Source organism: Echiichthys vipera (assembly GCF_963691815.1).
Source record: "Echiichthys vipera genome assembly, chromosome: 1".
NCBI classification, from domain to species: domain Eukaryota; kingdom Metazoa; phylum Chordata; class Actinopteri; order Perciformes; family Trachinidae; genus Echiichthys; species Echiichthys vipera.
Genome location: NC_139826.1, coordinates 20578310 through 20600606, shown reverse-complemented (window position 1 = coordinate 20600606; position 22297 = coordinate 20578310). Strand labels below are relative to the sequence as shown.

Sequence of the window (22297 nt, the reverse complement as noted above, 5' to 3'; positions counted from 1 at the left end):
TTTCAGCCACTCCCTCTGCTCCTTATGACATTGCATTGCTGAGCTGTGATGGCCATTCAATGGTTCTGAACTGGAAGAAACCTCTTCACTCTGGAGGAACAAAGATCAAGGAGTATTATGTAGACAAAAGACGCAGCGGAACAACCATGTGGAGGGAGGTTAACATCCCACCACTCACAGAAAGACTTTATAAGGTATGTAAAATAATGTCTGTAGAATCTAAGTAAACTAAAGGGGATCAACAATTTAAACATGAATTTGTTAAAAGTACTTAAAGAAGTAGTCTGCAGTTCTGCAGAAAGATTGAGGATATTTGAATTTAACACCAAAACAAATACACCCCTCTCGTCAGTGCTCCTTTTTTACCCTCCCTCTTGGTCCCACTGCCTTTCTCTTATACATCCATGGCCTTTACCCTGTCCTGTGCACAAATGTGAATGTTGCTGGAATAGTGTTGAATGGCTCTGTCCAAGCCACTTAGTTTGTTTGCCATTTACAGAGCCAGTGTATGAACATGTTCAGTGGACACAAACAGACAACGGGCAGTCCCCAAGGGGGTAGTTGCTGAATTTGAGAAAAGGTGTATCACAGACTAAACCTTTAAGTAGGTTGTTCTCTCTCTCTTTTTAACTACAGTTTTTTTTCCACATTCTAAGAAAAATATCTAGGTCACTTTGGATTACTGGATAAGCATGCACTAACTACTAACTACTAACTACTTACTACAACTATCCATTATTTCACACCGCATCGGCTTGTGGGGGCTTGGAAAGGTGCTTGCCGATTTTGTTTGAAAGTAACCATGGTAACATTTTTTTTTGACAGGTGGAGGGCTTGACAGAGGGAGCAGTTTATCAGTTCCAGGTGTATGCAGCCAACCTGGCCGGCCTTGGACCAGCTGCCAAACATTCAGCCGACTTCACCTGTGAGGCCTGGACTATGCCAGAGCCTGGTTAGTAAATGACATTTTCTGAATTACTTGGTCACCATCAAACTTTGAAAGTTGCCCAAAAAACACAGGTTAATAGCAGTTATACTTACATCTACCAAATAGATTTGTGAATGAGGAAGAAGAGAGTGAATGTTGTTGAAATTACACAAATACAATGTGTAAATGTGCGTTTGTGTCTTCACTCCTCTCATTCTGTAACCTTTAGGACCTGCCTATGACCTGACTTTCAGTGAAGTGAGAGATAAGTCAGTGGTGGTTGAATGGAAAAAGCCTGTCTATACTGGTTCTGGACAAATCACAGGTTATCATGTTGAGTATGCCAAGAAGGGCACTTCTGACTGGACCACAGCCAATGAGACAGCTGCCAGTCATCGTTTCCTCAAGGTGAGAGCATCTTAAATATGGTCAATTTATTTTAGGGTTACCCATCCTTACATATAATTGTATCTTATTTATCTACATTTCAATTTGAGTTGAAATAATAAGTTGATTAGTTGATAATCAATTAAATTATCTTAGTCTTCTATGACTATAACCTTAACATTTTTAGGTTTGTTGGACAGCTTGGGCTTTAGGAAATTGTGATTTCTACTTTTACTTCTACTGCATTTTATAGACTTATATTGACAGATAATGGAAATAATTGTTAGTCTCAGCCCTTACGTTCTGCCATAGCTGTTTAAATTAGTTATAGTTTTTCTTCACCAGATATTTGTAACATAGTATAAAAAAGAGTATATACCTTAACTGAGTGGATGATGGTGTTTAATGTCAGCACTGCTAAGGCAAGGCAAGGCAAGTATATTTGTATAGCGCAATTCAAGAACAAGGCAATTTAAAGTGCTTCACATAAAACATTAAAAGCATTGGGAGAAATAACACATAAGACATATGCATTTAAAACATATAAAAGGTAAATTAAAACATATAAAATATTTAAAACGCATAAAAGGTATTTTTAAAACATAAAAGGTTGTTACAGTTACAGAAGTTATAGTGCAGTTTACTGAAAAGCAGCGGCAAATAGAAAAGTATTCAGTCTTGATTTAAAAGAACTGAGAGTTGCAGCAGACCTGCAGTTTTCTGGAAGTTTGTTCCAGATATGTGGTGCATAAAAACTGAACGCTGCCTCTCCATGTTTAGTTCTGACTCTGGGGACACAGAACAGACCTGTACCAGACGATCTGAGAGGTCTGGATGGTTCGTAGCTGAGCAGAAGATCTAAAATGTCTTTTGGCCCTAAACCATTCAGTGCTTTGTAAACCAACAGATATATTTTGAAATAAATTCTTTGACAGACAGGAAGCAAGTGTAAAGATCTGAGGACTGGAGTGATATGATCAACTTTTTTGGTCTTACTGAGGACTCGAGCAGCAGCGTTCTGGATTAACTGCAACTATCTGATGGACTTTATAGGGAGACCTGTAAAGACACTGTTATAGTAGTCGAGCCTGCTGAAGATAAATGCATGGACAAGTTTTCCTAAGTCCTGCTGACACATAAGTCCTTTAATCCTTGATATATTCTTTAGGTGATAGTAGGCTGACTTTGTTATTGTTTTAATGTGGCTGTTGAAGTTCAGGTCTGAGTCCATGATTACACATAGGTTTAGCATTACTGTTTAAAGTTGGGTGCTGACTTTTAGTCATTCTTCCTTGGCTCCAAAAACAACAATTTCAGTTTTTTTTCTTTGTTTAATTGGAGAAAATTCTACTCCATCCAATCGTTGATTTGCTTGATACATCTGCTCAGTGATTGTATTGGACTATAGTCGCCTGGTGATATAGTTATGTCGATTTGTGTGTCCTCTGCATAGCTGTGGTAACATATATTGTTGTCTTTCATGAGTGGCAGCATGTAGATATTAAACAGAAGAGGCCCCAGAATGGAGCCTTGGGGCCCGCTCAGATGTGTATTTACCTATAGACACAAAGTAGTCCTTCAAGTAGGATTCAAACCATTTTAATGCTGTGCCAGAAAGTCCTACCCAGTTTTCCAGACGGCCTAGTAATATGTTGTGACCGACTGTGTCACATGCAGTAATGAGATCCAGTTATACTAAGACAGAAATTTTACCATTTTTCGTGTTTAAATGGATGTCATTGAAGACCTTAACAAGAGCTGTCTCAGTGCTGTGGTGTGGTCTAAATCCTGACTAGAAGACGCCAAAACAGCTGTTCATTAACAGGAAGTTGTTCAGCTGCTTAAAAAAGGCGTTTTCAATGATTTTCCTGAGGAATGGGAGGTTTGATATTGGTCTATAATTGTTCATTAGTGAAGTGTCTAAATTGTTGTTATTTTTTAAGAAAGGCTTGATAACAGCAGTTTTCAGGGCCTGTGGGAAGACACCTGAAAGAAGAGACGTGTTTACAATCTGTAGAAGATCTGCTGAAACAAGTTACAGCTGTTATACATTGTGCTCCTAATGCTACATTGTACAGTATGTTGCTTTTTTTGATCTTTTGTAGATCCACATTGTTCAGTAGTGTGCTCCTCTGTACTTTTATTTGTCTCTACCAAGTCTCCTATTTGCTATAATATTATTTCTAGATTTCCATACATTACATTTGAGCAACCTGTACCAGCCACAGAGTTATATTTGCAATTGATTACATTTAATTGCAAAATGAATGCAGTGATACACTGATATTAAACTATGTGACACTGACATCTAGTGGATAAATCCAACAGTTACTGGCTGAGCTAAGCTAAAAAGATCGACATGAATTATCACTTAGAATTAAAAATAGTAGCAGCTGGATCTGATATGTGACACAGGCAAGTCGGTCAACTTATCAGTATTATGTATTCGATTACTTGGTAATAGAAACCTGATTGAACACAGGTTTCCAAACTACAGATTAATTACGAGTGAACACAAATTATGTCAAATTATTACCAAAAACAATGGTATTGGTGTTAGTATATGACATATTTGGCAAATATCAGCTACAGCTGTTGGATCTCAGAATTGACTACTGCTGTCACCATCTCATCAACAAGTTGTCCTAGATACAGTGTCTGGTGTTATGGAAAAACATACTGCAATAAAGAAGAAGAAGAAGAATTCCTTTATCAATCCCGCAAGGGGAAATAAAAAAAATGTTCAATTCAACTTTGTTATTATTATTATTATTATTATTATTATTATTATTCAGGTTAAACACACAGGCAGGAAATACACACATATGCACACAACAGGACCTATATACATGCAATTAATGGAGAGATGTCCGCGCGAGCAGTTGGGTGTTCGGTGCCTTGCTACCTTGGCAGTGCTCAGGAGATGAACTGGCACCTCTCCAGCCACCGGTCCACACTACATTCATTGTCCACACAGGGACTTGAACCAGCGACCCTACGGTTCCCAGCCGAGTCAATACTTCTGGAATTTGCCATTCTAGAAAAAAAAAATCATATCTATACTCCCTTCGCCAACACCAGGTTGTTTTCTTATCTCTTTGTTTCCCAGGTAACAGGTCTGGAAGAGGGAAATAGCTACAACTTCCGAGTGCGTGCAGTCAGTGCTGCAGGAGTAGGTATGGCCTCAATGGCCTCTGACTCTGTGATAGCCAAGGCTGCAGAAGGTAACATATATTCACAAACAGAAGGAGATCAAATTTGTCTCATCAATTTCCAAAAAAGGCATCACTTTTAAAATACACATCATAGTCCACACACATGGTTTTGCTAAGTTGGAATGATTCTCTCTTTTTGAAAGTGCTGGAGACTAGATGAAAGTGGGGATTAGAGCAGACAGCTACAATAAAATACTAAAATCTACTGAAAATTCCTATTGTGCCTTTTTTGGAGACCGAAACTGGTGCAGTTTATAAAAGATCACTTTCATGTGTTTGTCTCTGTGTATTCAAGGCTCTCAGGAGGTATCCTGCGTTGTGGATGAGAAGTCAGGTGACATTGTTCTGTCATTCGAGTCCTGCCAAATCAGCGAGGGCTCTCAGTTTATCTGGAAGAAAGATTATAAAGAAATTACTGATTTCTCCAAAGGAATAGTGATTAAGACAGAAGGCAGCCAGTAAGACCCCACACACTCAAATATTTGTGTGTACACGTAAACCATTAGATACTATAAAAATGCATTCTTAAATGTTAAATGTGCAACATGTGTTTGTCTGCATCTCTCTCCTGCCGTGCATCGTAGTTCTAAGCTGATCTTTAAGAATGCAGATAAAGAGGACTTTGGGACATACTCTGTTTCTGTTACTAACACAGACGGAGTGTCATCCAGCTTTACAATCTCTGCTGAAGGTAGGATTTACCACTACCCAGGCAAACTATGGTTTTCAAACTGTACAGAAATCCAAATTCTCTCTGCAACCCAATCTTTTGAATATTATGTTTCAGTTTTTTACAGCCTAGACTGACTTGTATGCATTGTATGTATGTATTATTGTTGTCACACTGTAATTCGAATAGTTGCTTTTATCTCCATAGTCTCATCAGCCATATTTAATTAGAGTAAATATTTGTTTCCTCCATCTGTTAAAGTATGCAAATATCTTTCATGCCTTGATCATTGAACATCTGTACTGCAGCATCCAAAATTCGTCAAAATTACACCATTTATCGAAGAACTGAGGCGATGTGTAGGATGAAACAAAGATGAAAGCAATGAGACAGTGATTAAAAACGATCACATCACACTGGCACGTAGGCAACAAACAATTTCATTAACTATCTGATGAATACTAGCTGAGCACATTGCTTACAACATTTATCCTGGCTTGGGGCAGTGTGTGGGTTTTTAAAACCACGTCTTCATGGCAAAGGGCTTTCTGTCAGGAAATTCCACAATGTTTTCCTGCTATTGCACCACTATGCTACGAGGCTATACTATTATTATTCAATGCGCCTTACACAGATTGGTTCCCATTTGGCCTACAGTTTTTTCCAGTCCAACTTAAAGGGGTAATTCGGATTTTTGAAGTGGGGTTGTATGAGATACTTATTCATAGTCAGTGTATTACCCTCAGTAGATGGCAGCTGATAGGCCCCCAGTTTTGTGAAGGGAGGAGTACAGACACGGAAGCTAAAGAGTGTACTGCTGTAGATGGGGCAGCAGCTAAACATATTTTAGACACCTAACAAAGATTGACCTAAAAAAACATCAGTATTAGTTGTTCTAAGTGTATGTTACATTTTTCACGAATATTTTCACCACTTTACCTTGCCATCTGACAGCACTGTTTAAGTTTATGTGGGGGGGGGAACTGAAGCTGTTATCTATGCTCTCATTAAAGCCACCAGACCCCATTGACAAAAACAGTCATTTTACAGAAGTTGCTGGTCAACAGCTGCCTAAATCGGTTAGCTTGTTTGTTAGTTTTGTTGGTTCCTAACCCTGTAAAGTCACAAAATAACTCAAACAAGCTAACGGATTGAGGCAGCGGTAGGCCAGCCAACCCTATGTTCTGGGAGGTAAAATTGCTAATTTAGTCATTGAGTCTGGTGGCTTTTACGTGAGCAAGGAACAGCTTAAGTTCTCCCCATGTAAACTTAAACAGGACTGTCAGACAATATTTTTTAGGTGCCTAAAATATGTTTAGCTGCTGCCCCCATCCACAGCAGTACATTGGTTAGCTTCCATGTCAGGATTCCTCCCGGCTTTTCCAAACTGGCGGCATACCAACTGCAATCTACTGTGGGTAATACACTGACTATGGATAAGCACCTCTTACAACCCTACTTCAAAATATTCAAACTATCCCTTTAAGCCGTGATGTATTGTCTTCCACATTGTTACATTTTCTCCAGGTTGTGCATTTATCTGCATCTTCCTATTAAACACAATTATAGTAGTTCCTTCTCCAACTCCAAACTTGGTACTTGAAGTACCTGTCCAAGTGCTTGATAAAATTACATCTATATACAGAGTTTAAGATGCATTTTAATGGCTTGTTTGTGCCCATGGTTGCATTAAATGAATAAGCGGTCTCTATCTTTCAGAGTTGGCAAAGATGCTGGCACTCAGCTATGATATCAGACATCCAAGTAGGTACCTCTGGCTGAATCTTTAAATCTCTAATAATCACTCTCTTTGTCCCTTTTAATCTCTCTTCTCTTACATTTTTCCTGCTACCTCTAATCTGTTTTACCCACTCTATTTATTAGTTTCTCCCTTTCACACCTAATTTTGCTTTGTTCTGACTCGCTTTGAACCTTTGAGATGTCTTTCTTCTTTTAGGAGCACGTTTCTCTCTTTATTTGATCCAACAAGTCTTACCTGCTTTTGCATCACCTGCCTAACCACTATTCACCTCACCTGTCCTTCTGCCTACTGTCCAGATCCAAATAAAAATAGTACATACGTGCAATAATGTTTTTGAACCGGTAACCTTCCTTTCTCTGCCTCTCTCCTCTAGTCATCCCACTGAAATCAGAGTTGGCCTATAAGATTTTGGAGAGAGGCAGAATGAGGATCTGGCTGCAGGCTGAAGAAATTTCTTCCAGTGTCACCTACAAATTCTTTGCCAACAACAAGGAAATGTCTGGAGCTGATGTAAGATACACTGTGGTTAAAGGCATGGATACACAGTAGAGAGAACTGGAAAAGACTTCTAGCTATAAGCTGAAATAATTATCTGTCTTCCCTTGATGTATGATGACCAAGATTCAGTCAGCTGCATATTGTCACAGACTTTGTCAATATGGATATTTTGTTTACTATCTTCAAGCATATTATGGCCTATCTTTTTTACAACAACCAACTCTATTTTTCTGCAGCCCAACAAGATGGGTCATGATGTCTCTACAGGTATCATTGAGTTCATCATGGACCACGTCACTGAGGATAATGAGGGAACATTTACCTGTCAGATCACAGATGGAGGAGGCAAAGCACAGAGCTCACTTGTTCTGATTGGAGATGGTAAGAGAGGCCAGGTCTTATTCATCACTACTAGCATCTCCACTTATTTTCAAAACTGGTCAATTCAACAACCTTGCTAGAACTCACTACAATCAACCACCTAAAGAACATTTTTCCACTCAGAATTTACAGTGGTATTAAACCGCAACCGTAATTGAGGCAAGAATGAATGTTTTTTTTCCTCCATCGTAGCTGCTGATGTAGTATGTTGAGTTTACGCGTGCAAAAAGGACATGCCATTATTCAAATCCTTATTTTCCTCCTTACTAATCAGTGAATATACTGGTAAACCTCAGTCAGAATTAACAGCATGTTGAGACATATGAAGTATAAAGTATATAAGTTCATGACTTACTGTAGCTCTAGCATAGATTACATTATGATAATATATTCAGTTCATGAATGTAAAGGTGGGTTTGAAGCTGTTATGTACGAAGGATACGAAGCTTAATTTCAGAAATTATGATTCCACTTTCATACAGAGGTCTATTAGCTAGATAATCCACTGACAGAATCTGTAGCAACTACGGGCAACACTTTGATCTTTTAATTATCCTCTGTTTTTGTGTATCTGTATGTGCACATAGCTTTCAAAGCAGCTCTGGCTGAGGCTGACTACCAGAGGAGAGAGTACATCAGAGTCAAGGAGGGTAAGAAATACAAAACATCATCCACTCTTAAGCTTGTATGAGCTTTTATTCTACTTAGCCTGAGACCAGCTCACCACTATGTTGCCTGGGAGACCAACAATCTTTCCACCGCGTAGTCAGAAATGAAACAGACCTGCATTATTTTTTCTAAACAATATTTTAGTATGATTTTTACAAACATAATCAAAAATGAAAATAAAAGCCATGTAAAATGCTCATACTTATGAAGAAAGCAATAAAAACAAAAGGTTAAGGTTTGACATACAAATATAGAGTTAAAGGTATAACAAGTAGAAAGTATTGATTAATGTTTTAAACACACAGCATTTAGAGTCTGCCACTCCTCTCCACTCTGACTTACACTTAACGGCCAGGGAGAGAGAGCGTAGCGGTGGTTTAGCAAGCAAGATAATGAGTGGTGAAGGCGAGCTCCGTTCAGTAAGGACAAAACGGTATTCTCTGATTGTTTCACTGCAGTTACATTTAAAGCACAAATAAACACATGCATACCTCCACAGAGTCCTGGTAGACGGTGCTAAACCGTTAGCAAATAAGTGAATGCAGTGTGTGTTGTGCCCTGCGCTTCAGTACCTGATGCTGGTGGGAAGGGCGTCATAAAGTGGCAGTTGTGAATCAGAGGCTGCTCACCCTGCATGCCGTCAAAGGCAGGGGGTTAAACCATGTGGGCCAAGCAACACCCAGTAATGTCCCTGTCCCTCTCTAAATACCAAGTAAACGGAGGATACAGGCAAAAGAGAAGGGTCTCTGCAGATACAGACACATCCACACACTTGTAGTGGGATAACTTTTGTATTAGATTATTTTAGGATAAAACTACATATTATACCTTTAAATAAACCACAAGTTCAGTATGTAATAAATGTGTGAACATATACTGTTATACATGACTGTATAATAGAGTTTGCTGTAGCTTCCAGGTCTGAAAAGTGAAGCAAATGCAGAAGTGCCTTAAACCTAAAGCTGCAACTCCACTGGTTGCAAAAATAAGTCAGGTTATATGCAAGTCAATGGGAAAATGACCCTCTCACCTGATTAATCCAAGTCAACATTTTCCTAATTAGTTTATGGTCTCAATCATTAGTTTCAAGTCTTCTTCAATACAGCATGATGTTCATTTTGTAAATGATGGTCAACAGACAATGGGTCTGAAAAACTGTTTTTTTGCCTTTGTAAATTATGTCTTTATGGCTGCTGTCAGACACTCTTTATTTAGGGTTAGGGGTAGTGTTATTTTGCATTAGCTATTTCTAACCTCATACACATGAGGCAAATAGAGCTCATACAATAAAGGTCCAGAAGTAATTTGTTTTAAGCTCTTACTTACAATATGTCTTCTCTGGGCCTTTCTCTCCTGCTTTTATCCACCATAGGTCCCCACTTCAGTGAGTTCCTGTCACTTCAGGTTGGAGATGACTGCTCTGTCACTTTGGTCTGCAAGGTAAACACAGGCAAACTCAATCATTATTGAATATTTACACTCTAAACAAATGGGAGTCTGACTTGTGGTTAGCTGATTAGGCATTCTAGGAGGCCGAGTGCAGGATGTGGAAATCATGTAATGATATGGTCTATATTGAAAATAACCACAATTACACTGTTGGGATTTATATTTCGACTTTGTTAGCCTGAAGCACATAATTAAGAAAATTTCCAAATTAAAGTGTTGTGTATATCCCTCGAGACAACAGAGACAACATCTGCATAATCCGTTTGTCAGTTTTGTTGAAACAAATGCATAATGTAATTTGAATAATGTAGAATCACAACATACATATACAGTAAATTGTGGGTCAGTGATTGAATTCTGTGACTATACATTACAAGCATGGACTTCTTTTTACTTGTCAACCATCAACCATTTTGCAGAAATGAAATTGGTCATTTGTAGCTGGTGTCAACGATAGGTTAGGGCACAATATATTTATGAAAATAACTACAGGCCAAGTTCTCTTGAGAGAAAGAGTGGATTTTTTTACCTGTGAAATGGGCCAGAGTAACGGCCCAAAGTACAGACGTTGAGATATCTTACCACATAAACTGAATTCTCCACACATCACTCACTTGTTGGATTTGCATTTGGTAATGAGTTGTAAAATCTGAGGTAAGCTGCATTAAAAGTTTTCTCTAAGGTGGAACTATATATACACAGAATATTTCTAATGGCCCTGTTACACTTCAAGTGTTAAATAGCCGTGGTTGCCATGAAAAGAGGAGATGTAACACATCCATGATAAGTGACTTTTAAAGGCAGATTAATGGGGGTAGTGCCTAAGTGCAGTTTTTGGGCCATTGGGATTTGATGATCTGCTACTGTATATAGAAGCTATAAAAGAAGCAAAAACCTATCTTCCTTGTTAATGATAATACGTGTGATTGTGTTTTTCAATGTAGGTTGCTAACTTGAAGAAAGAATCAGTGTTCCACTGGTATAAAGAAGACACAGAGATCATCCCTGATATGAAGCCTGACCTGGGTTCAGGTGTCTGTAAACTGCCAATTAAACTGGTATTTCAACTTTCACTTTGGTTCTGTTACTCTTCCAAATGCTATGCAACCATGTAAAGTACTAGTATTTCTATGCAGGATAATACATGTCATGTATATGCCTATTATATCACAATCTTTGATACAGGCTTTTTCTTAAAATGTCTACAGCATGTCCTGATTTGTTTTATATGTCTGATGAATGTAGACTTCAGTACCTGTTGACAGACAAAGTATTTCATCTTACTCAGTTTGTGTTAGATGCCTAACAACAGCATGGGAGAATGTTTGATGTCTGATGTGTAAAAGGAGCTGTACTTGATATTCAGAACATTGATATAGCAGTAAACAAATGTTAGCAATGTAAATATGTAGTGATGTGATGGCATCCTAAGCTGAGAATGATGTCGTTGCTCCTCTTTGTTTGGTGTAGTCTGGGTTTTTCTGTTGTTTGTGTTTGACAGCCGGTCCTGCTGTGCATGCATGTTGGTGCATGTGAGCCGGCAATCCCAGTCCACAACCAGTACTGCCCTGTTAAGGCACAGTGTGCCTCAGATATACCTACAATTTGTTTTTTAGCCATATTGCCTGAGGAGTAGTACTATGTTCATAGCTGCTCTGACATTGTCTGGTTTTGTGTTTGATATGTATGTAGATCTATGATATTTGTTGTGTTTGTTCTTTTGCTCTCTTTATGCCATTACTCTTATTTGTTTTGCTTGCAGTGTCTTGTAAGCTATGTGTCATTTAGTTTGAAAAATAAATGACTTACTTACTTACCAGAATGTAGCATAGTGTAGTAGCTATACAAGGTCAAGGCATGGATACTGCATTTTGGTCACTGATTTAATGTAGTGTTTCTCTGATGATCTGATGTGTTCAGAATTTAGAATTAGTTTAGAATTCAATAAAAGTGTTCACTATATCCACTGCAGTATTTTATGTGTTCCCTCTTTTGTCTTTTTCAGTTTTCACTGAAGACAGCAGGAGTGTATAAGGCCACCATCAGTGATGACAGAGGAAAAGATAAGAGCCAAATTGACATCTCCGGAAAAGGTAAACTTACTGTCTCAATTTATCTTGCTGATTAAGTAGGGGAGTAATTCACTGACTTGCTAGCTGGCTGGTTTTCTAACTGAGCATAAACTGAAAAAGAGCCTGATGCTCATTAAAACATGACCTGAATGTACACACTGTATCTATAAACTAAAGCGATTTAAAACCCCATCAAACCTCAAACTGTGTTTTTCAAATACTGTATATAAATAGTTGTTGCAATGTGACAGCTAGCTAACCTGCATCCTTCATTTATTCCCCTGAAAAATACATTTTAGTATTCCTATAAAAGTTTGTGTGAAATAAGCTTAAGCTGGTGCTTGCAGCACTTCAAGCTTATACTTCTGAGCTGAATATTACTGTCCTTTTCAAATTCTCTTTCAAGCCCTCTGTAATAGTGCTTAGTAAGTATTTGATTAGACCTCAAGGGAGACATTAGCTGACAGCTCTTTTTGCCATTTTATTTGAGTTGGGATGCTGACTGAGTCACAAGAAATGGAGACAAACACATTTCATTTGAATTTTTCCTTACTGAGCTTTTAATGCAGCCACCAGAGAGCAGCATTGTGACTATCCCTTGTCCTGGCTCTTTCCCTGACCCCATGTTTTTCTGCCTCTCTTCTAGTCTTTGACGATGCCATAAACAAGATCAGCCAATTGGCTGGTGGGTATCAGCCTTTTGCACACACACACACACACACACACACACACACACACACACACACACACACACACACACACACACACAAACACACACACACAGACACACACACACACACACACACACACACACACACACACACACACACACACACACACACACACACACACACACACACACAGTTGAATACAAAGACATCTATTATCTCACAAACACATATCCATATTAAAAACGTCACCATAGATTAAGAAGGTCCATTGCCAGGCAGATACATTTCTGTTTTCAAAATCCCACTGCTACACACACACACACACACACACACACAGACTCACACACACAATTATCAGTGTGTGGTAGAAGTTGTCATGCTGGAAGCATTTGGACATCATGCCATCATGTGGTGAAATCACTTTAAAATTCCACTGCGCTGTCATAGTGACAGTGTGGAGAAGCATCTTACTCCTATTTTAAGAGACAGTCACTTGACAGCTCTGCAGCAACTGTTACAGCAGTGGTTGCAGAGGAAAAGAGGGTTTATTACTGTGATAATGGGAAACCGTGGTGGATGTGACCAGGTGGATGACACACTTGTACACTTGTAATGTGTAGTGAGCAAAGTCCTGCACAGACATAGTGTAGTTTAGATATAAAACGCCCTTTTAGGTATAACAGCTTTAAAAAAAAAATCTAATGTTTGAAGCATTTTATTAAATGCAGCATACAAACAGTCTGCACTCTAAAATCTGCACTCTGCTTCATTAGTACAATTCTGTTCTCCAAATTGCATGAAGGTAACATAAGGGGAGTTTTAAAATAGATACTCCAAATGGCTGCAGGTGGAAGTTTTATTTTATTTGATTAATTCTGATCAGTGAAGTGCATTGTGTAGCAGCCGTGGAGAGCCCAGGTTATCCAGCAGCAGATGGAAAACTTGTATCAGATTCTCATTTCAAATGTGCCTTTTAACAACTTCTATTACCTCCATCACCTCCTCTAGGAGCCAGTGCAGCAGAGCTGGTGATTAACTGCACAGCAACAGGCATTCAGCTGCAGTGTCACATGAAGTATTACACCTCAGAGATGAACATAACCTGGTTTCATGGGTAAGGAAGTACATTTATAATACTAATAACGAGAGCTGGGTATCATTACTCGATACCTTATATCCACCGAAATAACCCAATACCAAGTAGTATCAGTACTTCTCAAGTCAAATGATACCTACATTTTATCCTTTTTTCTACCCAGATGTAGATAAAAATGACAATTTGTATGTTTTGCTTGCAGCCAATCATTGAAGGCGTTGTTGGATTTAATGTGACAGTGTTACTGTCCCACTACCACAGCAGCTACAATCCATAAAGTCTGTGGTGCGGTGTTGTGAAGTCATCCTGGCATATTTGATAGAGTTGGCAATTCAGCGTGCTGAGACGCCACAAAAGCATTCCAAAGTATGGTTATACTACATAAGTGTGGCATCTTGATAAAAATTATGAATAAAATGCAAAAGGTTATTTCAAATGAAGTACTCAATTGGTATCTGGATAACTTTAAGGGTACTGGTATTAGAACTGGTATTGTAATTTTTAAAAGATACCCAGCCCTTGCCACTACATCACCAACTTCTATTAATAAGTAGAAACTTGTCACTTTATATCACCACTACATCACTTTATTTATTTATTAATGGTTTACTGTAACTATCTGCTGATACACTTACTGTGCTTTAGGACATGCTGCTACATTTCACTGTGGTTTACTGTAACTGACTTAAGTACGAAATGCTGCTACACTCCACTGTGCCATACTGTCACTTAGTTCTGTAGGACATGCTGCTACATTTTTAACATTTTTAACACTTATAACTTATCGCTCCTTCTCACTTATTTAGTTTGTACTTATTTTATTTCAATCTGCTGCTAAACTGCACGCTGCGTATTGTTGTATATTGTATATACCTACGCTTAACCACGACGTCTGTTGCACTCTGTCACACTTGGTTCATTGCTTGATTTATCTGACGTTAGCTTTATCTTGATTTGATTTGATTTATGTTTATGCTTATTGTTACTCTGATCCTTTTCCGCCTTTGTATCGAAACTGTTGCACAATAATTTCCCTCGGGATAAATAAAGCTTCTTGAATCTTGAATCTTGAATCTAGAAGAAGAAAATAGCTCCAGTATTTGTTGCAGTAGTGTAATAGTATTCTTTTAAGTGTGCCTATAAACTTGCTGACCACAAACACATTATTTAGCTATTCTCTCAAGTTAAACTGCTGGGAGTGGCAAAAACCATAAGCAACATAATGAAACTTGTGATGGTTGTTGGCAAGTGTTTTCATGATCCTGGTTATTGCCATAAAATGGCCCCCTTTTGTGACAAAACTCCCATCCCTATCATTTTCTATAAATAAGCAAGATTTTTTTCTGCACTTAAAAGCACTGTGCTGTATCCTGGAGATTAAAAAATGTGGACGGAGGGTAAATAGACTGAGAGACAGTGGACAGAAAGGAAGGAGTGTGTGTGTGTGTGTGTGTGTATGTGTGTGTGTGTGTGCGTGTGTGTGTGTGTGTGTGTGTGTGTGTGTGTGTGTGTGTGCGTGCGTTTGTGTGAGTGATTGAAAGAGAAAGAGAGACAGACAGGCAGACAGACAGACAGACCAATATATTGAAATTGGTATCCCTATGCGTAACATTAGGCAGGCTTGTAAACATGATTTTACCATTACCTCCGCAACAGGCTTCACCTGCACACTTAAACATACACACTAACCTCTCTTCTCCTCCTCAGTGAGACTAAACTCTCCCACAGTGACAAGATTGTGATTGGAGGAACCCCTGCTATGGCAACCATTGAGGTATTACCATCTCCTGTTCAGTATATGCCTCTTAGGTGGATCATACATGAGTAATTTTATGACAATAAAGCCCCTCAGGCAGTGGCACTTGCTTAAAAGTCCTCAGAGTGCCTTTGTAGAAGTGATACCAGCGCAACTTTGAGACAAATTCGATAGATACCTCACCTTTAGAGGGGATAGCTAATGAATGTATTTATTGTACACAGTGTAGCTTCCTTTTGTGAGCTTTATAACTGTAATTACCCAGTAGATGAATTAATCTGTTTTTGAAACCATGCCTTAAAGTAGAAATAAACACTGATTAGTTGATATATTTGTTGTATAATTCTTTGATTGATTGATTGACAGGTGATTGAGCCAACAGAGAAGGATAAAGGAATGTACTCCATCGTGATCAGCGACCGTGAAAACTCACATAAACGCACATTGAACCTCAGTGGTGATGGTCAGTATCATCTCTAAGTTTGTGTCACTCACTCCTTTTATTGATAATACAGTAAAAATGGGGCTGGAAATAACAACTTTTTATGGAGCATTTGGCTTCAGTCTGTAGTCTAAGACTTTGAAGTGATACTCCAACTAAAATCTATCTTTTTAGTATCAAACACTCATTCCTGTAGGCAGGAGAACTGACTGTAAAAGTAAAAAGTGTGCAGCTCTTCTCCTCTGTCCTTCTATTATGTTCACTATGTTCCAAATGTTGGACTGGAGGCTGCAATATTCACCATTACAAGTTCTGAAGGGACGTATTTATATTTTCGCCAAAATATATTAGTTTAACTGACTTCATTAAAGCCGAACACTGCTGCGGTCGGTCGCGGAGCAAGCAACATCCACCCTTTAAGCTATGTGTTCAATGTTTTCATCCAAAGCAATATTTTGAGTGGAGTCACTAAAATAAAGTGAGAAGATAATTAGTGTTGTAAACAATGACTTTAAAATTCAGTTTTTGTCTTTTACAGTGTATGACAAGGCCTTTGCTGAGTTCCAGAAACTCAAGTAAGACTACACTCTCAAATCTAGACTTCCTGTATATTTTTTAGTCTGCTTAACACTGCTAATGATGAATCACTGCTTCCTTCACATTTGAACTTACACTTGTTCATCACTGCAAGGTGGTAGCAAAAAGTAATGTATAACAATTGCCCCGATATTTTCTGTTCATTTTCTGAAAAATGTTAATGAAATTAAGCAAATTTATATTTTAATCTCCACATTTAAAAATTTTAGAATACTATATCCTGTTAAGGGTAAAGCATGCAGACCCGTTCAGCGAGCTTCTACTACACACAACTTACAGTACTTCACTGACTGCAAGTTGCATGTTGATCCAACACACCCTTTCCAATAAGACGATCAAAGTGATCAACAGAGAATGAACTCTTTTGATGCATCTACTGTGCTGCTGTTTTAATGAATTGTCTGCAAACATTTCAACTAATGCTTATGTTGGGTATTATAGCAGTTTGTCAGGCCTGCATCCACTAGTAGGCTCTCTATCAAAGTTTCCTCCCCAATCCTGTCAAGGCATATGCTAAACTGATATGCCTTGTTGTATGCCTGCACCAGAGGTCAGAGCCTAATGTAGATGCCAATATTCTTGTGTTTGCACACTGAACTGCTGCTGTTGAAATGTTCTGTTAAAACACTGTCACTGAGCTATTAGATTTGGTTTTCTGATAGCATACATGTTTGCATTTATTTGTAAACATTGTACATCTTTAATAGAGCTGCATTTCAATTTATGAATGTTGAACGTTTCAAAATGTCCAAAACTACAGTGAATCCAAACCCCCTAGTATTGCTATCTGAAAAAGTCCAGATTATAATTTGAGCTAAAAAATCAATGTTAGAAAATAAAAGCAGTCAGGTAGCAGAGATCCGTTTGGGTCTGTTGGCTAATTGGGCCAAAGCAAAGCCCCACACCCTGAATTTTGCAAATCCATTTAGAAAAATCAATTGAAACTCCAAACACTAAATACTGCATGCGGAGTGGAAGCTGTCCAAATCCCTTTTCCAATTAACAATCGGAGAGAGACATTTAGGCACAAGATTTTACAAACACTTTGAAACAAGTGACACCCTGTTGCCCTTTTGATTAAACATCAATATGCCGAGAGGAGAGCAGAGCTTCCCTAGCCATCTGGTCCTGTGGCTGACCTCCGGTCCATCCATGCTGCTCCGACAGCCCTCACCCAGTGATTACAAAGCAATAGAATTTTTCCCATAGAAAAGATTCTGTTATGTCTCAATTTATATTGAGTTTATTATATTAAGCATTATGTGGTTTGGCTCTAAACCCAGAATACCTCGTTGCAAACCATCTGACCACTGCTCCTGACCCAAAAATGGAAAATATATTATGTGTATGGTCAATGAGCAGAGCCAGGTCGTAGAAACATAACAAAACAAAACATGGCTGTACTACGTTTACAACACAGGGTTACCTGTTATGTTCTTAGAATTACTAGTTTTGGTCGTTTTATTTTGAAAGACAAATGATACAGTGTTGTCCTCAATACTGTATATAATAAATGTTCTGCTGGTTTGCTGTATGAGAAAGCGAAAGACAGATCTCTAACTTTATTTTGTATGTTTCAGGGCTGAGGCCTATGCTGAGAAGAGTAAGTTCATCCTTCCACTTTCCTTGTTTCTTTCTTTAATACAGTTTTTTCTTAGTTACTTTGGATTAAAAATGATCAGTTATTGTACCGAAAATTAGGACCCCAAGTTCATCAATATAAATATATAAGCAATAGGAATGATTGGTATGAACAATTGTTTATTTCAGATCGCGGTAAGGTGGTGGGAGGACTGCCGGATGTGGTCACCATTATGGAAAAGAAGGTAAATGTGTAATTGTAGGTGTGACTTACTGTAAGTTTCTGTAAGTTTGTGCATGTTTGTCATAGAAGTCATCTTTGTTTCTCCTGTAGACCCTGAGTTTAACATGTACAGTGTGTGGGGACCCAAAGCCTCAGGTCTCATGGTTGAAGAACGGAGCAGATGTGGAACCTGACGATCAGGTAAATGCTTCAGCCACACTTTAAAAAAAGCACTTCAAACAAGGCCTTATTCTTTTCTTTGGTTTCTACCTGCCACACGCTACCACCAACTCTTGAAGCGATTTACTCCCTTCCCTATCCCAGCCCATCCTTTCTCTCCCATGGTTAATTACCTTATTAATCATACATAATTGCAATTGTGTGTTTCTATTAACTTGTCTAGTGATACTATGGGGTTTTTCCACACTCAGTACACTTCTACTGGACTATGTTGCAGTAATCCCAGTGGCTTTGACTGTGTTTCAATATGCTGCACACTCTTTGGATTCATTTGAGTAGCATCCTAAAGCGTACCATACTGTTAAAAGGCAGTGTGCACCCAGGACTACAAAACCAATTTAAATATTATAGTAACAACAAGACATTTTACCTTCAAAACCTGTCTCAAATCTATTTCCACAGCGCTGTGTCAGCACTGGAGAAAAATCTGACTGCACCAGTTAACATTCTGGTATAGGGGGAAAAAAACATTCTGTTTTTTAAATTTTATTTCATTGAACCAATTACAATTGCCTTGGGAGGCCCTAAGCCCCGGATGCAGCCACAACGGAAATAGGCGACAAATGAGTCTACATCAAGTGAGTAAGACTACAGGCAAACTAATAAAAAGTAATGGAAAGGTAATATTTGACTGAGGGATTCAGGAAATACTGGAGCAAATATTGAGGAGGTAGTAAACAAAGTATATTCTAAGTATCTTTAATTAGTAGACACATTTGGAACTGATGAAACAGACAAGATCCCTAATGATACACTTCAGTTCCTTGTTGCTTTAATTTTTATTACAGCCTCCATGTACTGTACCATGTACTGCTGATGTGATCAGGATTAAGGGAAACAAAGTGCCTCTACCTGCTTTTAGGGGAGACTTCAACACTAGTTACAATCTGTCACTGGAGGGATCTGCATACTTTAGGTGAGGTCAGCATAATCACCACACGCTTGGATTTTGGATTGGTAATGGAACAAATCTATCTCTTATAACTCATTGACCTACTTGCCAACCAGTACAAGACTACAGCATATCCACAGTCAGTGGAAGCTCTTTCAACAGTATCGGCATCCTGCAGCTCCTAACGGCTTTGAAGACTTAAGTTTTCTGGTCCAGGTGGAATATGTGTTGAAGTTTGCCCTCTGCTTTATTCATTCTCTCACCTGCTAATAATCTGTCTAAAACAAGAACTGATATTCTTAGTGATGTGTTTTCCAAACCCCAGGAGTGCCTCTTCCCTACCTTTTTATCACAGAGGATATTAACAGAAAAACAAACTGAAATATATACAGATCCAGAGAATATTGCACTGAAACTCACAGGAGCATGGATAGGTGTTACTGTAAAACTACACAGGTTTAAATATGTATGGCTGGGCAATAATTCAATATGAACATTTATGGTGTTTCAGTGGAATAGATGTTGTGATATACAATTATCATCTAATTAACTAAATTGATAATAAGCACATACTAACTCAAAATGGTGGTGAATACCAAAAATAAATAATTTCTATCATTTTGTCACAATACAACCACAATTATCTTATATTATCTTTTTATTTACATTAGCTACCTTTCATCAGTCAAACAGAAGAGAAAATATGAAACCACAGAGAAGCCTAGATTGGTCTAATAAATGAATGCAATTACCCAAGACCATATAACAAACATCTCTTTTTTCAGGTCTATTTGATTCATACGCCAGTAGAGCTATTCATTTCTCAAAATTAAAAGGGCAAGTGTTTCTCTTAATAGGAATGTAATTAGCCCGCTACAAGTGCCACTCCATAAAAATGTACTAATGCCCAGACTTTGCAAATGAGTGGGCAGGTACTGTGTGAGAGTGGGAAATTAAAAATACTGTATTCTCACAAGTAAATGAGTGGGCAGGTACTGTATGAGAGAGGAAAATTAAAAATACTGTATTCTCACAAGTACTGCTCACATGGCGTGAGTCAGAATACTAGTACTCTAGCTTGTCTCAGGTGTTTAAAGAACATGCTTTAAACATCAATATTTTATTTGTTTTTTTGTCTCATGGAGTAGGGAGGGAATAGGTTTTTTATTGTCATTTAATCTCATCATATTATGGTTGGCTTAACAGGGATCCGTGGACAATATACTGGAACAGATCATTAGTCCTTGTGTCTACCAAGCCCATCTAGCAGTGCTGCTGCTCTGAGTAAAAGATAAATCGATTTTTAAATCAAACTCAAAGTGACAGCCGTTTTTAAATGTTAACTTACGTTAAACTCCCTGTGCTAGCTTTCTCAAGTCTTTAACCTTTGATTTCATATTTCAGTATGTGGTCTCCTTGGACCAGGGCAAGTTTGCCTGTCTGACAATCAAAGGTGTTTCCATGGAGGATTCTGGTAGATATACCATGATTGTCCAGAACAAATACGGAGGGGAGTCTGTGGATATAGTGGTGAGTGTCATTGCTGTGTGCCACAAATGACTGAATGAATAAGTTTGGCCATCTGTGGCACAAATCTTGTCTTTCATTGGAGCTCAACAGTGAGATATTTTTGTGACTCTGAATTTTTTGTCCGACCCTGATTCGACAGTTGTAACATGCAAAACTTCATCTGAAACTGCCTACAAACATTCAGTAAAATAAATGCATGCATGGAAATGTTTACATACTACTAATTTCTTATTCTGTCTTTCGCTCTGTCCAGGTCAGCGTGTACCGTCACGGAGAGAAAATCCCAGAGGCAAAACCAACTTTGACCCCTAAAACACTCATCCCTCCTAAACTCCCCATTGAGATCCCTCAGCCCAAGACCCAACCTGCTCCTAGCCCCGCCCCCTCCACACCTAGCCCTGCCCCTCCCAAGGCAGGAAGAGGAGTGAAGAGTCCCACTCCTACTAGAAGAAAGTAGAGTGCATGACAATCATAAATGAGGAAGAAACATAATCACAGACTGGTGCACATGTAAACCACACAAGCTTTCAATGGTATTCTCGTGTCTGAACAAATAATAAGAGATAACACACTTGGCGTTAAATCAGAATCAAGAAAACCCTGATAGATTAAGTATTAATAACTGTTATAGTATGCAAAATATGAAGAAAAAAATGTACTACTGTGACATCCCTGGATGAAAACTGAAAAAAACTAAAATTACTTATTCATATCTGAACATGACTTAATTAGAATTAATACATTTAATTGAAATTAATCTTGAATAAAGCTGAAATTTAATTAAAATTATTGCTGGAAAAAGACTGAAATGTGTTTTTAAATTTATGCTTGAATGTAAGTGAAGCAGAACGCCCCCCGCTGGCCAGGCCCGTTTGTACTCACACTGCCTGGGCCTCGCGCAAATGCTTCATGCCTGTCCATACGTCATAACGCTGTAACACGTCACACGCATTGACTGACATCATCGTGATGCGTCACTTTGTTTACAAATCTTTCCATAGACCTCCGAGTTTTTGTGGGTCTTGTCCGACTGAATACTTTCATCCGACCAAATCTGCAGCAAACACTCCACCTCCGCATCACACCAACTCGAACCTTCCGCTGCCATTGTTGTTGTTGTTAAATGTCCGCGCATGGTCCGTCTTTTTTATTTATTTATTTTTTGATATGTCCGAACAGGCGCACATAAAATTACGTCAGGCCTCGTGGTCATGCTCGTACACGTGTGCACGCTCGTG

The 22297-nt window shown here is 38.5% G+C and overlaps 1 protein-coding gene across 2 annotated transcripts in view; it reads left to right on the top strand.

Annotated features, from left to right (window-relative positions):
* myom2b (myomesin 2b) overlaps positions 1-21862 on the top strand; it is a 36205-nt gene extending 14343 nt beyond the window's left edge. For both annotated transcript variants that reach the window (XM_083914972.1, XM_083914973.1), the window contains exons 17-39: positions 7-194; positions 826-952; positions 1158-1336; positions 4425-4539; positions 4826-4988; positions 5115-5221; positions 6920-6964; positions 7336-7472; positions 7697-7841; positions 8429-8491; positions 9883-9950; positions 10904-11017; positions 11965-12052; positions 12678-12716; positions 13711-13816; positions 15506-15572; positions 15921-16017; positions 16535-16571; positions 18174-18196; positions 18364-18419; positions 18509-18598; positions 20934-21059; positions 21313-21862. In XM_083914972.1, coding sequence (XP_083771098.1) covers positions 7-194; positions 826-952; positions 1158-1336; positions 4425-4539; positions 4826-4988; positions 5115-5221; positions 6920-6964; positions 7336-7472; positions 7697-7841; positions 8429-8491; positions 9883-9950; positions 10904-11017; positions 11965-12052; positions 12678-12716; positions 13711-13816; positions 15506-15572; positions 15921-16017; positions 16535-16571; positions 18174-18196; positions 18364-18419; positions 18509-18598; positions 20934-21059; positions 21313-21516 — 2384 coding nt within the window. In that variant the 3' untranslated portion in view covers positions 21517-21862. The remainder of the gene's footprint in view (positions 1-6; positions 195-825; positions 953-1157; positions 1337-4424; positions 4540-4825; positions 4989-5114; positions 5222-6919; positions 6965-7335; positions 7473-7696; positions 7842-8428; positions 8492-9882; positions 9951-10903; positions 11018-11964; positions 12053-12677; positions 12717-13710; positions 13817-15505; positions 15573-15920; positions 16018-16534; positions 16572-18173; positions 18197-18363; positions 18420-18508; positions 18599-20933; positions 21060-21312) is intronic.
* The last annotated feature ends 435 nt before the right edge of the window (positions 21863-22297 follow it).